The sequence below is a fragment of the Pelmatolapia mariae genome, linkage group LG10_11 (genome assembly GCF_036321145.2).
Source record: "Pelmatolapia mariae isolate MD_Pm_ZW linkage group LG10_11, Pm_UMD_F_2, whole genome shotgun sequence".
NCBI classification, from domain to species: domain Eukaryota; kingdom Metazoa; phylum Chordata; class Actinopteri; order Cichliformes; family Cichlidae; genus Pelmatolapia; species Pelmatolapia mariae.
Window position 1 is genome coordinate 70,454,267 of NC_086236.1, and position 17,460 is coordinate 70,471,726.

At 39.7% G+C, this 17,460-nt stretch overlaps 1 protein-coding gene across 2 annotated transcripts in view; it reads left to right on the plus strand.

Moving 5' to 3' along the window:
- The window catches only part of LOC134636289 (raftlin-like), a 130,378-nt gene that overhangs the window by 98,054 nt on the left and 14,864 nt on the right, over positions 1-17,460 (plus strand). For both annotated transcript variants that reach the window (XM_063486209.1, XM_063486210.1), the window contains one exon: positions 5,004-5,122. In XM_063486209.1, the coding sequence (XP_063342279.1) occupies positions 5,004-5,122 (119 nt within the window). The remainder of the gene's footprint in view (positions 1-5,003; positions 5,123-17,460) is intronic.

Genomic DNA, 17,460 nt, shown 5'->3' on the forward strand with positions numbered 1-17,460 from the left:
TGAAAGTGCCGGCCGGTGTGGCAGCAGTGTTTGTGGAGACCTCGCCTGATCACAAGGTCGGATATATTATAGTTGTATTGAATTTACAGATTCTAAGCTGCGTACAGCTCCAATCTTATGACATGCATTAAAGATTTATTCACACTGGGGAGCTTGCTGCAAACAGAAACACACATAAGCCTATATCCGCACAAACGCATGCATAAACACAGCATACAAATTTGCACTACCTCCCAGCTGGAACCAAGGTGGGGGGGCCTGAGTTTGTTTACTAAAGAAATGACAGTAATGGTGTTGACGAGGAGTTTGCTTTTGTTACTTGTATAGCTTAAGCTATCTCTAGAGCCACAATGAGGATTTGTCACCCGGTTGTGAGACATTGAGCTATTCATATGCATGACAGTCAACCTTTACTGCTTTCTAAATTTGGGCAAAGCCAACGGAGGCAGAAAAAAGGGAGAGAGACAGAGAAAGTGAGAGGCAGTGAAGATGAAATTCCAATAAGTTTCTTTTTTTAATCAAACTGTGAAAGAAACTCAGAAAAGAAAAAGAATTGGTGTTTGTGGGTGTGTTGGCACAGGATGCATGCATGTATTTCGATACAGTTTCATTTAACTGTATGTAGGTTTTGACAGAAAATCTCAGAGTTCCAGCAAAGAAACAGATTCGCACGTTTGGGAGCACTTCAGTGTCTTTGGGCATGGGACCAAATACAAATGCACTCAGATGGCTCATGCTTCACACAAGGATTCACTGTCACACAGACTGGTTTGATTGAAGAGTAGATTTTTAAAGGAGTTGCATTAACCTTGTTCATCATGACCTGCAAGTGTCTAAAATGACTTGATTGAATTATCCTTTTGTATGTGTCAATATCTCAGCGGGCACACGGCTAACAAATAGTCTGACTATAGTAGTGAGGAAGCACAAATGTTGCTAATGTTTACAATGGTTTCTGTGAGAAATGCTGTCTCCCACATCAGCTTTAGTCACAAAAATGTAGTTGCATAATTGCCTGTTTTCACGCATGTAATTCCCAAAAGGATGGAGAATCAATCCATTCCACAGCTGTCAGAAAAGAAAAATGGCCACTTTCAGAATTTCTCTTTAGCTGGGTCCAAAAGTGCATTTACAGAGTCTCTGAATAACTCCCATTTGGCTTTATTAGCATAGCAAAAGATGGAAATGAAGGGATGATATTACCGATCACAAATTCATATTTCATATGAAATACATATTATTGTATAAATAAAGTTGTTCTATTCTTACCCATATGTAGTTGTGACCCATGTATCTGACACTCTCTGGCATTCCAGTCACCAAGCTGCCCACCCTCTGTTCCCTCCTCACCAGCTGAAGTCTGCCTGGTAACCCAAAGGTGCAGACCTGCCAGCTGTCATGTATCTGGCTCTATGGGGAAGAGCCACATCCAATCCGCACGCATTAGACACTGAAATCCCTTTCTCCAGTTGTCCCTCGCTGTGAATGTCCACTCGTCCTGTTTGAAATATAGATAAGCTGTCAGCGGTTTGTCTCCAACTCTCTGAGGCGGCACCTGGCACGCATGTTTAAATCATGTCAGCAGACATGACCTGGGGCATGGTCACTTTCCAGCTCGCCAGCAGTAAAGTGGGCTCACTCACATTCACTGGTCTGTCTAATAGCGCTGAGAAAGGTTAAATATTCACAATATGAATTTTTAATGTAATAATAGCAACTAGATTAAATGTATTAATAAATACATTTGGATTTAGAGATACAATGCAGCTGTTTGTAAACAGGCTGGTTCCACTATACACACAAGCACTACTGTTCTACTCCTAAGTGCTTTTCTATCTAACATTCACACGAACACATCAGAGGCTTGGAGTTCAGCATCTGGGCATGCTGGAGTGGAGCAGTCAGGGATTGAACAACCAGCCTAATTAGTAGACGACCTGCGCTACCTCCTGAGCTACAGCCACCATTGTAAACTACAAACATGTCCACCAATATGTCTTAGACAACTCCTACAGCTCAATTAACATCTCAGCTATTGATTCACTTGTTCGACCTGTTCCAAATAGTTGCCTTGTTGCCAACAGATCATAAATTATGCAACATTTTTAGTTGTTTACAGTTTATAATTGAGTCAGCTAAGAAACACCACATCTTAGCACTAGCTATATGTAGGAGCTAAAAAACAAAAGGCAGTCAAAGCTACAGAGGCTCTCAGAACCACATCATTGGTTTGTGCCTCTGAAATTTCACTGTACACTAACTGATCAGAAGCAGCAAGCAAACAGATAAAATGTCATCAACACCCTGATGTAAAATGTTTTCCATTTTTTATGGTTTTCCACCTGAAAAATGGACACAAGTTACATTGTTCTGCTACCACAGTGAAAACTGTCTTTATATTACTAATATGTTTATCTACTAATTTAACCAACTATGTCTTGATAGACTGATACAAAAATACACAAATATATATTAATTTTCTTCTTTTTAAAGTGTATCCATCATCAGTTGAAAAATGAAGACATTAGGATACGTTGGCGTGGACAAACATGTGGATTTGTCCAAAGGGGACATAGAGGTGGAGTCAACTATGGCTCCGCTCCACTCAGAGTCCCAGTGAACCACAACGGTTAAAACGGCTTGCACATGAAACAAAAGAATGCCTTCTGCCAAAAAGAAATAAAATCTGATGTCTAACAGATGTGATAGACTACAAAACTCAGGCCTATTTCTAGTCTTCTGCTTAGTTTGTATATTGAATTGTTAGGAAACAAATGACAAATGGAACGTAGGATTAGAACCTTTTTTTAATATAACAAACAAAACCTTTAATGAGTCTGTTAATTTCAGGTTATGACCTTATACGTCTCACCCTGTTGTTTTCTAGATAGTAACTCATTTTTGTGTTTGCAGCAGTGATGCACATGAGTTTATTGGAAAAACATCCAGAGTGCTTTCTATTCCACTGTTTGCTTGATTTAAGCACCGTGTGTCTGAAATCAATCCACAAAAGCAGGTTTGTGTACATGTCGATGAATATTAGGAACAAGCAGCTTCCGAAGTGACTTGATGCAGGCAAGGACCTCGCATCTACATACAAACACCTGCACGGCAAACACTAAACACTCAGCACTTTAAGTTTCAGTCTGTGTGTGTCAGCACTGTCTACACCCACTAGGTGCCTGCTGTTGATCCTCTCCTGTATCATTTGGATGCTGGTATCGGCTGGTGCGTTTCACTCGCTGTCACCTTGCCACTCCAGCTATCTGACTCTCCCCTGCCATTTGCTTCTTTGTCTTTTAGCCCCGACACTGTCACTCCCTGTTTTTAGTGCAGCTGTATTTGCATGTCTCGCCCCACGACCTTGAGTATGTGAGTCACAAGGGGATGGAGAACAATTTTACTGAGGCCGCACGGTGGTTTTTTGCAAGTGTAAACAACTTATTCTCAGTCGGCCCGCTGGCTGCTCAGCTCAGCTCTCAGTCAATAGGCACAAGATAATGTTTATTCGTGCACGCAACTAGCACATTCCCCTGACGGACTCAACGCCCCCAGCAACCAGCTCCTTCTCTTCCACTTCCCTGGTTCTCGCTCTCTTTCTCTCCTCTGCCAAGAGTCTGTTTGCATTATCACCAGAGACAGGCTGCTCCCTGTAGAGCAACGAGACAGAAACCCTGTCGATCTCACCTGAGTGATCCCTGTTGCATTTGCAGAGAACCGACATCAGTCCGTTGTGTGTTACACCTTCCAGAAAGGTTTCTTTGCAGTAATATGCCAAGCAGGACAGGCCAAAGAATTAAATAAAGTGCAGGAATGGGGAAAGAAGGGGGATGATGGAGGGAACAGAGGAAGAGCAAAGGCAAAGTGGCAGGAGGGGGTTAACACTGACCACGTCTGCATTTGAAAGATGTCTTCAATTGGGCATGCATGGGTCCAGAATGGGTTTTGAGGGTGGTGGAAATAAAAGAGAATGTCATTCTCCACTCTATCTCTCCCTCTGTCTTGCTTACTTCCTTCTTCTTTTTCTATCTCCCTGTCCCCGCCTTTCTCCACAGGCTCTCCAGCCACCTCTCATCCCCCTATTATTAGGGCCCAGTAATGAAATGTGGAGTGTCTCGTATTGGTGCCTGGGCCCCAGCAAACTGTATTAGTGTGTAAATGGTGTGAGAGTAATGAGAAAGCTCTCAGGCCTGCTGGGAAGACTGGACCACGAGGCTCGTGTTTTGTCTCTGTGTGTGTGTATGTGCGCCAGGATGTAATGTGCATGTGCATCAACTGAATAACAAGAGACGTTGGGTGGAGAGGGGTCCTGGCTCATGGGGGCCAGAATGGTGTTTCTTTCTCAGATGCCAATCCTGCAATTGTTAGCCTCCAACAGAAGAGAAGCTTGGAAAATCTATTTGGTCAGGAGCACACAATCTGAAAAGTGGCCTAAAGCATCAATGTCAGTGTCTCTATGTGATTCATTCAGTTTAAGTCTTTTTAAGGTGAATAATGCAGGCTTAGCAAAAGGATTTATGCTTTGTGCCTTAACGCCCGGCTTCATTAAATTGGTTGCTACATTTTGCCATCGCTAAAATCTGTCCACCTTTCTTAAAGCAGTGTTTCTCAGTCCTCTGGACACCAAGTACATCTAGTTTTTAATCCTATTTTAGCTATAATTAGCCTCTGTTTAACCGTCAAGCATTAAGACCAGCAGGCTCTGAATCCTGAAAACCACTGATGTAGCTCGTAATGTTTCATCTTCTTTTTTAACATCCCAGAAGGGGAATACCTGCTCCTTTCTTCAGCACTGTCTCCTTGCATAATGCATAAGTGCCTAATGCTCATACAAATGGCTAGCACCACTGGCTATGTAATAAAGGGTTGTGTGTGAATGTGTCTGGCTGATATCATTCCATTTCCGCTGGCCTGGAGGCCCTGACGGAGAAGAGACAAGACAGACACGCTCCATCCAGTAAATACTCTTTTCATGGCTTTACTTTTTTCCCCCTTCTCTTTAGATTTGCTGCCTAAGTCAGTGGAAAGTGTCTTCATCTTCCAGGAGGCGAGCGAAGGTGAGCCGAACGTGGCCACCCCGGCGTACGATGCCATCGTTGTGGAGCAGTGGACCGTCATCGATGTGAGTGGAGGGATTTTTGCTTTGTCCTAGTCACAGGTTATGTTCTGTCTGTCACTAGTAGAGGGGAATTTATGCTCTTGTACATTTCATACATGTGACTGTTTTGGAATTGCAGATTTTGATATTTTAAAGGATGTACAGTCACACTTTGAAAGCCAGAGTCCAGTCTGTGTCCCCCTCTCTAATAGTATAGTACTGTAGCACTGGAATCAGTTATCACTTAGATATCGTGGCCCTTCAGCCAACCGTTTCCCTACAACCCAAAGGCAAATCGGACAAATCTCAATTTATGGGACATGTGTCGCGGTCGCTCCCCTTATCAGGAGCAAACAAGCCTTTATCTATGTGATGATTAGTGTCTCTCCTCAACAAGTTCCGAGCTGGAAATTGATTTCTGTCTGGAGTTGAAGGATTTGTGGCCATTTCGTTGCCTTTCATCTGTATGTATGTGTGTGTCTGCATGTATACATGCTTGCGCATGCAGCTGAGTGTGGACGAGCTCGGTTTTGTGTGTCTGTGTTTTCAGATGCTATCTCTGTAATTGAATTTAGACTTTTTGCAGCCTGTAGCTGTCCAAGTGTGAAAGGAGACTTTTGTCCCCCAAATGTGGCTCTCTGATTGACCAGCCCAGCACCGATGGCCATATGTGCCACTAAAAAGACTCCTGCAGTCATCTGGCAGGAGCAGTACAGCCTCCCCTCGTCTGGGTGAATGGTAATACTGTTACAGCTTAATGGATTTCAAGACTTTCTCAGACACATTAACCGAGAATGATGCCAAACTAACGCCCAGTTTTCCAGGAGATCCAATCAGCTCCTCCACTGGGACTTTATCAAAAACCGTTTCACCCCACCGATCTGCACCATGCCAAATCAGATTGACAACACACTCTGTCAGGGCGATCAGGGCTGCACATCATCCCCATTATTTGTGATAACTGCCGAAAATTGATATGCAAAGTATCCTCACAGCTCATTATTGTTTCGGTGCCAGGATAATTAAAATGAAAAAAAAAAGGCTGAATGTTGATTGAAGGTGTTTTTCTTCTTCTTTATATACGTCAATTTCTTTTCCCCTCAGAGCTTAACATACTTATTTATCCAAAATACTGACAGGTTGTTGGATTTATGAAGCTCAGAGAAAAAGAGTGATAAAACAAATCACTTCAGTGAGGGCATGTGACCATTTATATTGTCATTAAGTAGGAGTGTATCATCTCAGGAATGTCAGTGCTCATCAGCGAAGAGATAAAAATGTCTTTAGTTTCACTTATGAACGAGCTGAATCTACTTTGAAGAGTTGGATGTGAAAAGTGCTGAGCTTTTAATGCTATATCTAAACCAAAGTGCAAAATAGTGCTATAGTAGAGCCATTTTTCTACATCATTAAAAGTAGAAAAACGAGTCTACTATATTAAATGTAATAATAACAAAAATCATACAATTTTAAAAATAATTGGGGAACATATTTTCAACATTTTCTCATTCAAAAGCATCAAATACTGCCACTGTCAGATGTTACAGAGATACCCACAAGGTTTTCTTTGGCATTGTGGCTCGCTCACCGGGCAGCAGCGCTGGACATCGAGTGTGAAAAAGTGCTCATTAAGAGGATGGAAAGGCAGTGGCAGAGTAAGTTAGATTTTTGTGAGCCAGGGTGATTGATAAAATGTTAATTTCGGCATCCAGAAATTATTAAAAAAATATAAAAAGTAATAATAAAAATGAAATATTCAGTCATTTGTTACACACCCAGTTTTGCCCTCCCTGAAAGCTCAAGCTCACTGTTTAGTTCAGCTGGAGCCAAGATGCTACAAAGAGCGCATTTGGCCAACAGGATCTTTAAAGGAGAAGCAAAAGTCATAAAAGGTTTCAGTAGGTGGACTTGCTAAAGGATCATTAACAGATGCCTGCAGATGACTTTGTCTCCGAGGGTTTCTCACCCAGCCGTGTGTGACGGAGGTGATAGTTGGTTATCAGCTTTGACTCTTCAGTGCTCACCCCGTGGCTACTGTACAGGCCTCCCATGACGCTGCCGCCTGTCCCTCTTGGTTCCCCCATCCATATGCAGTTGCAGGCATCCCGCAGTGGAGACGTCAAACTGACAGGGATCAAAAAAGCCACAATAGGGAATTAGGCCATCTATTCAAAAACTATGGGGCCTAACTGCCTATTGGAACTTACCTCTTTTTTTTTTGTTATTTGTTTTTGATTAGAGTTTTTTTATTTTGTTAAAATAGCCAATTGAACAATGACACTAAGAGGCTACCAATTAAATGACAAAAAAACGTTTGTCTTATAAGGACATTCATTTAGTTTAATTGAGTTGTAATAAGAAATTATTTGACAAAAACAGCTGTGAGAGACAAACAAATATTCATAGGGCAAAAAATTCTGACTTCAAAGCAAATTAAAGGAAAGAGAAGAAAACAACCAAGAACAATAAATGTCAAACTGACAAACTAAGATGTAAGTGCTATGGGAACAGTTTCTGTTAAATGACAGCAGAGCAGTGCCTTGAGGGAAACGGCACAAAAAACAACAAAATGCATCCAGTGACAATCAAGAGAAATAAATTGAAAGCATGCGTAAAGTGGGTGAAGCATGTAGATGTGCATAAAAATGCCATCAGTGCTAAAAAGCTCCTGCAGACATTTCTTTTAGCAAACAGATTTTGGTCAGGCGTCTGATACATACTTGTTTCAATATGAGCAAAGAAAAAGACAAATATGAAACATATGGATTGTGGTGAAGTGTCTGAAAATGAATAACTCATCAAGAGTCTCTGGTATGAAACTCCAATTAGGACCAGTTTCTCATCTCTCATGTCCTATGGGAAAATCAATACAGACACTGCCTCGAAACTAATGTAGTGAAAGCCCTCCTTTCTCTCACTGAGCTTCACAGGAGCAATAACCAAAGAAAACATGTTCGCCTGCACACTTCAGTCAAGGTTGGTCTTAATATGTTTGCTTGCCATGAGCCACTGCGGGAGAATTTATTTATCAAGAGGAACAAAGTGCATTAGCAGGACAGTGTTGTGCTTCAGTCTTTCTGTATATAGATAAAGCAGGCAAAGAGAACCAGAGTCACAAAAACACCTGTGTGTGTGTGTGTGTGTGTGTGTGTGTGTGTGTGTGTGTGTGTGTGTGTGTGTGTGTGTGTGTGTGTGTGTGTGTGTGTGTGTTTTATTAAAAGATGAAGTGATATTCAGCTTAGTGGACCTGATGTGTATGAGGAGTGTGATGTTGCTGAAAACCTTTCATACCTCTTAAAATGTTTTTTTAAATAGCCCCATTATCCACTTCAGCTTAGCTGGACACAGTGGTAGGTCTATTATGATGCATGCATGTTGTGCAACAAGTGATATTTTAAATTCTCAACATGGTACAAAGATTTTATGGATAGCTCTAAGACGCTAAGGGGGAAATATTTGTTAGATAGTACATGCAAAAATGTTCTATCTAGCCCAAAGTTTAAGCCTTTACAAAATATCGTATTTATATTAAATATGGAAACAGAAATGGGACATGTGATGCAGCTGCATTTTTTCCTTATGTCCTCCTTACCATTTTTTAAATTCAGGTCCAGCAGTTTGCAGTTATGTGATTATTTCCCAATGCACAGTCACATGACCCAAATGTGCAGGTTTTTTGTGGTTCTACAAAAGCACAGAAAATTATTTACACCTCTTTAAAAGGAAAACTATGACTTGAAAGATCTGAAATCAATATGAAGCCACAATAACTGACATTCGTCTTGAAAGGGTCATTCTTAAAGGGTCAATTTACCCAGATCCCAAAAGAACACATTGACCTTTTTCACTGGTATCCAATCATGCACATAATGTTGGTTTTATATGCTTTGCTAGTATGTGGTCCAGTTCAATGAAGGTGAAGGAATTTGAACAGTACAATTTCTCCTAGGGTCCAACTATCAACATAGAAAATTGAAATTACACTTCATGGTCACATACAGTACACTGGAGCTATAAGAGAAAATTTGTTTTTGCTGCTGACCCTTTGAAATACCTCTTAGCAGAGCAATAACATTGGCACGGATGTTTGTTACTCTAATTAGGTGCAGCAGAGATGCAGAATGGCTCTGCTACTCCACCTATAATCACAGCAAAATAAATAAATAAACCTTTCGAAGGAATTATTACTTCTGTGCAGGGGTTTTCAGCGTTTCATACATAACTTAGAAAAATGATAAGAGGCTCTCTGGTTACCATGAGAAACTGCCTTCTTTATGGATATTATTAGTACTGCAAGAAGATAAAACACAACTGTGTTCAATGGCTTTGCTAAATAATTTGAAGCTGAAAGAGCTCTTTTTTCACAGAAATAGTTGCATATAAAACTGTAACTAAATGTATTTTCATTTCTGTTCCTACAGTTATTTATTGGTAATTATTTGATCTTTTCAAGTGCCAAGAATTAATATCTATGCCCAGTTAGTAATTTCTACATGTTTGGACATTTCTTCTATTTTGATGTGAAAAACAGGAAAAGGTCTCTGTGTTCAGTAAACCTGTAAAATCAAAGTGAATGAAAAATAAGTTTTATTCTCTGTCTTTCTTTTCCATGGACCACAGAGTGCTGCAGATATTAGCACTGCTCTGTTTCCTTCAGGTAATTTGGTTCTGTCTCGCAGTCCAAACACATGCTTGTTAGGTTAATTGGTGACTCTAGGTTGGCTGTAGGTCCAGATGTGAGGTGGATAAAGCTTTTAGTTGTCCTTAAGACCAGACTATGCTGTACAAGCACTGTATCAAAAGATGATTGTTTACCATTATATTAAGGTATAATGTAACATCTCTGACCAGATATTCAAAACTAGTCTTTGTAAGGCACAAATTAGAGTACAAATGAGCAACCCTTGGCAAGTGCAAATGGCAGTGCCATAGAGTGACAGGCTGTACCACCAACAGTATGGTAAGACGCTTTATTTTTGTTTGGTTGATTGTCCATTAATTACACGGTTGGCGGTTTGATTCCCCACCCCCTCCTGCCTGATTGTCCTTGGGCAAACCGATGAACCTTGAGCCACTTCCCACTGCAGGTCAGCACCTTGAATAGCTCCCAGTGGGACGACACATTTTGAAACTCTTTGTCAAACTTATCTAAGGTTTAAAAGCACTATATTTGTGCAGCGTTTTTACCATCTTATGTGTGTCTGACTTAAGATTTTAAAAGGATCAAAAGACAGATTTTTAAAAGATGGGTTTTGTTTTATTTTTTCTAAGAAAATAAAGCAATCTCGAGCACATACCATCTGTAAACAGTTTTTATTATTCCTTTTGAAAACTATGGATATCGTGGTACAACTGCCACTGAGTAAAATGTTCTCTTCGCCACTTCAAACACTGATATCGCCTGCTTGCTCTCGCCTTGATCCCAACAACTCCTAACCCAGAAGACAAACCAGAAAATCTGCAGGGGGACTTTAGAGAAAGTGTCTACTCCTGCAGAAAAACATTAAAAGTTAATATCAGTGAAGTTCAAATTCTAGGAATGGCAGTCCAAAGTCAAAGGAAGCGAAAAGGAGCTTAAGAGCGCCAACATTGTTGTCACTCATTCCAAGAATTCACTTGCATCCCTGGCTTTGAAGAGCAGCACTTCACAGACTCCAGAAACTAAATGATGTCTAAAATGGGATTAGGGCCCCACATCACAGCATCAGTATGGCAGTAAGGAATCTTTGAAGAAATGGTTTTAAGACATCTCAGAAACACACACACAAACACACACCTATTGTGTCTGTGCTCAGTCACTCCTATCGTCTGGCAATCAGGTGCACACAAAATCCATCTCCACCGAGTTCAATAGTTTACGTTTCACATTTTATTTGTTCCGCTCATGGTCATGGACTTTATTTAGATGGCCCTAGAAACAAAGGATACAGATTTTAATTATAAAATTACATATTAAACATCTGATTTGGTTTATGTTCTGCGAGAGCTGTGGCCTGTGGCCTGGATGTGTACACGTACTTCAGGGAGGCGATCGTTAATGTGAATCACCTCTCCATGATATCTCTATTTCCTCAGACTGAGGTGAGAGAAGAGCTGACCTACATAGAAGGAGAGTAATTTGCACTGTTCCTGCAAGTGAGAGGTCGCACCCGCTCCGTCAGGCAATGTGTCGATGACGCTGATAGCTGCAGGACAGAGGGAGAGGTTTGGGCTTATAGGGTGCAGTTTCTATAAGGTATACAAACAGTAACATGTACCATGTAACAAAATGATAGCATTACTAAATGTACCAAGTACTATTTCAGCATCTTTGTATTTTTACTTCACTGTTTGTATTGCCTGGAGACTAACCAATGATCTCCTTGCTTCCATGAAACACCTCTCTCCCTTTAAATTTCCCGGATGGTTTCCTTCAAATACATTTCGTATCTCTGTAAGCCCCCAAAATGAAGGACTCAGTTGTAGTTTTCTTTTTCTTTTTTACTTACCAATTAATGGTCTCTGTCACATTGAAGGGCTATGGAAAACTTAAATCTAGCAATTAGTTTCATCGATGCACGATGAAACTAAAATCAAGCACATTTTGTTCAGGTCAGCTTAGCCACAATCCCAGCAGATTTACTGATCTCAGTGACAGCCCACATCAGCTGAAGGCTCACTTTATACCCTTCTACACACCCAGTCATACACTTCTCTGTAGTCAAGTCAAGTCAAGACACATTTATTTGTACAGCGCTATCTAGATAATCCAGTGTACCTTCCAGAGAGATGAAGTGGAAAACAAAGAGACATTTAAAACATCTATGCATGTTACGATATGTCACTGTCACATGTCACATGCACTGCAAGAGCTTCTTCCCCCAAGCAGTCAGCGCCCTCAACTCACTACAACCAAAGGACTGATATACACATACACCTCTACAAACACGTTACAGTACTCACCAAAAGACTCAAAAATAACAAAAACTTCCACAAATCCACTATAAACTGGACCTGGGAACAATACGCTTATTTGCACACTCAGTCACATAGTTACTGAACATACATCTAAATTATACTATATTTGCACATTTTGCATCTTACACATGTCTTCGTCCTGTCTCGTGTACAATATCCTGACAATAACTTGAACCTGGTATTTAATACTTACTGCACAATCCACTTTGTATTGTCTCTGTCCTGTCTTTGTTTATTGTACAGTTAGTATTATATAGTTATTATTATAGTATTGTATAGTTAGTAATTAGTACATTTCTATCCCTTAATTTTACCAAAATTTAGCATGTTATTTATTTGTAATTCCTAGTTTTATATCTCTTGGAGATATATCTTTTATATACTATCTTTTATATACCCATGGGGGGCTTGCAGTGAAACAGCACACTGGTTCGGTATGTAGTATACTGTGTATACTCTTGTATTGACAATAAAGCTCTTGAATCTTGAATTTTGAAAATAAACCATGCACAATCATGATAGAAAGACAACAACAATAATTAAAAGTTTAAAAAAAACGAGACTAGAGTTGCTTCTCATGCTCACAGATGGCTAGTTATATATATCTGGTGCGCTAATGTCTGCTGTAGCCCAGGTTGTTTCTGCTGCAACCTTAAAAAAAGCAATGTCAAAGTGGTGATTAAACTGTGGGAGAACCCCGTCCTCTATGTTATGTCCCAGGGACAGCTGTTATACTCTGCCTTGTAATGACTAAATCTTCAGACCATATGTGAACACGGGGAACCATCCACTAGACATGAAAACAAATCGAGGATTAAGTTGCAGAGGAAGTTGGTTCATTGATAAGCAACTTCAAATAATACATTTTAAACCCAGATTTAAATTAAATAACAGTTTAGCTTTCAGGTGTTTGTTCCACATGTTAGAGCCATAAAAACTAAAAGGCACTTCACCTTGTTTTGGTCTAATTCTGGGAATATATAGAAATGTAATTAGGTGCAAGTCCATTTAGTGCAGAAGTATTTTAAAATCTGTCTTTTGAGAGACAGGACATCGATCCAGAGATTTGGGAAATGGAGCAACGTGCTCGATCTTTTAGAAGCTTGTTGAAATTCTAGCTGCAGCATTCTGAATGAGCTGTAAACAAGTGTTTCTGTGTCAGCTTTAGACACACTATTTAAGCCTGTTGAGAGTCGCAGTGCATGTGCAAGCCACTTTGCAACACATGTCAACCCCAGCTACTACATTTTAGTGTAGTTTTGATCCATGTCATATCTGTTTCTACTGATGCCTGCTGACTGTACTGTACTGTTCTTTACTGTGGGTCTATTTCGGTACGGCGGGTAGATGTGCTCCTGTGTGAAGGGAGGTCCCAGAGCAGAAAATGCTGCCAAATAATGCAGATAGAAATCTGTTGCCTGTACTGTTCCTAACTTAAGTACAACTTCATAAAAAGTGGCTCCACATCAACCAGCCATAGCAGCGAAAGCTTCTCAGGTGATTAGATATTCCGGCCATTTTCTGCTGTACAAATTTGGTTCAGTTAGTTATTTATTTCTTTTGGGGAACCATGCACAAAAGCAATATCTTCTAGGAGAAGAGATGCCCTGTTTCAGATTTACCAATTAGCTCAATAACCTGTATTCAGTTCAGTTTTATTTATACAGCACCAAATCACAGCAACAGTCGCCTCAATGTGCACAACAGCACTCCCTCATTTAATCTTCCCAACTGTGATATGTGATATCATAAATAATAATTAGTTAAATATCAAATAAATTTTGAATACTTTCTACGCAAGCGTAGAGCTGCCACCCAGGCAAAAGAAAAATAGAGCTATATCACATTATAACATGAAAAGTTTATTGTTCTAACAAAATACTTTTCATTTTTGTACAACATAATATCACGTTATTACAATATACATAATTATCATGTTCGTACAATATAATATTTATATTGTAAGAACGTGAAAGGTTTTTTGTTATAACGTGATAATTATGCGTATTGTAATAATAATGATATTATGTTGTACAAACATGAAAAGTATATTTTTAGAACAATAAACTTTTCATGTTATAATGTGATATAGCTCTATTTATCTTTTGCCTGGGTGGCAGCTCTACGCTTCCGTAACTTTCAGTAAATTTCACTGATAACAAATAATTTCACTTTCACATTTTTAATTGTGGGATTTTCCTTGTAATAACAGATTTGTCTCTCACCTCTGCTAATGTACTGTACCATGAAGGGGTGATGAGAATAGAAAAAAGCATTATAGGAAAATAGGTGTCAAGTTCAAAGTATCTGAAGTATCTGAAATTAATCCCTTCTGATGTGTTTGTACGTGTCTGAGTTAAGTAAACCTTCACTGTTTGTTCCTTTCCTCTCCCGTTGTCTAACTGTTTAACTGAACAGAAAAGCAGCGATGCAAAGAGAAAAACAGCCTTCCCTATCACAGTTGTTCTCTTGACCTCTCTTTTTTTATAACATAAAATAATTGAATCTGCTTCTTTTAAAGCTGATGGCTTTTCTGATCTTAGACTAATTTTTAATTGTCGGCTCCAACCATCAAATGGCCATATTTTCTGTGTCTTCTAAAGTGCATAATAAAAGCCCTTACTGACATATGATGAACACTAACATCTCCACCAGCTGATCCTTTGTTTGCCCAACCACCTCATCATGTGTTATCAGGTTACATGGCCTAGCCTTGACTCAAAAGTAGGCTAATGCCTTGTAAAAGCCAAAGATTGAATGCACTCTGTAAGCTTTATTATTGTTGCAGTAATCCAGTTTTAAGCTCAGGAAAGGTTCCCCGAGGGACAAGGGAGGAAAGGAAGAAATAAAATTATAAAAGTAAATGCACATAAATGATAACAGTAGAGTAATGGCAAATAAAATCAATTAGGTAATATTAAAAATATCTTGTTTACCAATGACAGATAGTATTGTTAAAGACTGTGTGGCACAGTCACAAGTAAATGGATCTACTGATAATATTCTTTCATAAATGTATGTTTAGAAGGTCAAAACTGAGGTTTTAACCTCAGGAAAAATTAAAAGTTGAACATTAGTATAAAAGTGAACGTGAAACATGATTTTCTGTCAGTTAAAACTGCAACTTATACCACACCAATAACCTCATTAGGTTGCCTTTGTAGGTCTTGAAAATGGGTCATTATCTCTCAGCCATCAATGTTGCCCCAGCTGGCGCACCAATGCCCCAAAACACCCTGTTTGTAAAGGTGAAATACATCTAACAAAACAGCATTATGTGGTGCCTGAAAACACACCGGACATGTGACGTGCCTTAATAATTGCACTTTGTGTAGGCTCAAACATAACAAAGTGGACACAATGTGCTTGTTTTATTAGCACCAATGGGTCTGTCTGTAGACGTACACTTTCTAATGTCACAATGCGTTTTTATGATTTGAATTTTTTGAAGTCTTTAAGGACCTCTTGCCTCTACTGGAGAAGCATGGTTGCATGGTAGCTTTTCCATTAGCAAGCTGACAAATTGGACATGAAAAGGAACTAAGACCAGCACTCAATACGCTGCTATTCAGTGTTTTAACACTGAAGACAATACCTTTAAAAATCAGCTAAAATATTGAATATTTTACTTTTGCGATGAAGGCTGCTGACACTCAGAAAAGGTTGTTGCAGGGCTTTAAAAAGTGGATGCTGAATCTTCTGTTGCTGTGACAACACACCGGGTTGAACGAACCTATCAGGAGCTGCAGAATCTGAATGTCTTTTTATTAAATGCTATTTGCTTCATTATTACTGGACTGAGTCTGCAAGCCTGTTGACCTCGATAGCCTTCAAATATAGTCAGAGACGGTGAAAAACAGAATTATGGGCTGTTATGTCTATGTTGTTCAGAGTCAAGGTTTTAAAGAAAAAACAGCCGAGCTGTGTTTTCGTACCACTGATTCACAGAGTGCACGTTAAACATCGAGCTGATGTGAACCCTCGTCTGCTGCAGGCCTGAAAAAAAACTTTGTCTAAAGGTCTATGTTCACAAAAACTGGGTAGTATATCCCCATGCCTTGTCTGAGAGTGGTAGAGGGGAGGTTAAACAGCAAGAAACCAGCTTTTGAAGGCTGAGAAAGAGAAGGACAGAGTCCTTCATTCCTGCTAAGATATCCTGTAATAGGGTAGCTGGGCTAAGGCGTAAATGTTTTTACAAAAAAATGGATTTAATTTTAACTAGCTTTGACCATGGCGGTTAAAATACTTCTCTGTCCTCTGACTGTGTGGCCCTCCTTTATAGTCACACTCAGATAACATCGAAGGCAAAGATGGCGGTGTGATTGCTTTGTTTTTTAGCCTCACAGGTTGGTGCTGGAGTGCTGATGCAGCGAGGTGGCCCTGCATAATAAGTCAGGGAGAGCAAGAGCCACACTCCAGGGACTGTGATTAACTTTCACCCACTCCAAAGAACAGCAAGCCATTACAGAAAAATTATTTCTCAATTTACTTTCTGGGCAGGCTTTGAAAGAGAGCCTGTTTCTGGGAGTGGTTCCAACATAAACCACCGAAAAATGTAGATGCACCGCTCCCTGTAGGAACTTAGAAAGTAATGCTTGTGTAAATAATGTCTGGAGCTGTGTCTTGTATCCGAACGATTAGCTCTTTATAACCTACAGCTTGATGTGTGGCTGCTTTAGGTCTGTTTGTGCATGTTGCTTCACTCTGATCAATAAGAATCTCTGGAAGAAAAATGCAGAGTTGCATAATGGGATGGGTTTAAGTGTTTTTGCTTGAAGTCTGTCTCATAGAAAACAATGAGGACTGCGTGCTGATCAGTCTTTTTGTCAGTGATGCGCTCATTCTTCTGTATGATTACCATGAAATCCAGTAGCAGTCAGCAGAGGGTAGTAGTAATATAGATATCTAGATGTGGAATTATAATTAATCAGCTGAAGTTATATACAGAGATTGTATTAGTCGAGGTAGTGGTAGAGGCATTAAAAGTATCAAAGTAATAAACTATCGAAACACTTGAGCTGAGTATTTTTAGTTATACACAGTGTGCATTAAAACAACAAATGCTGGCCATAAAAGCTAGTCAAATAATAGCATTTCAGCTGTAGCAGCTGTATTAATACTGATAGTAGTTCATGTAATAGTGGTTGTTCACATTTAGGGGATGTGGCACAGCAGAATTGGTTATCTAGTAATCTCAAAGTTGGTAGTTTGATACCTGGCTGTCCTTGAGAAAGACACTGAATCCCAAATTGCTCCTGTTGTATCCACTGGTGTATTAGTGTGAGCGTGTGAAAGTTAGAAAGTGCTGCATGAATGTCTAAACGGGTGAACGTGGCTTATACGAAAAAGCACTTTGAGTGTTTAGAATAGCGAAGCAGCAGGTAAGTGCCAGTCCATTTATCATT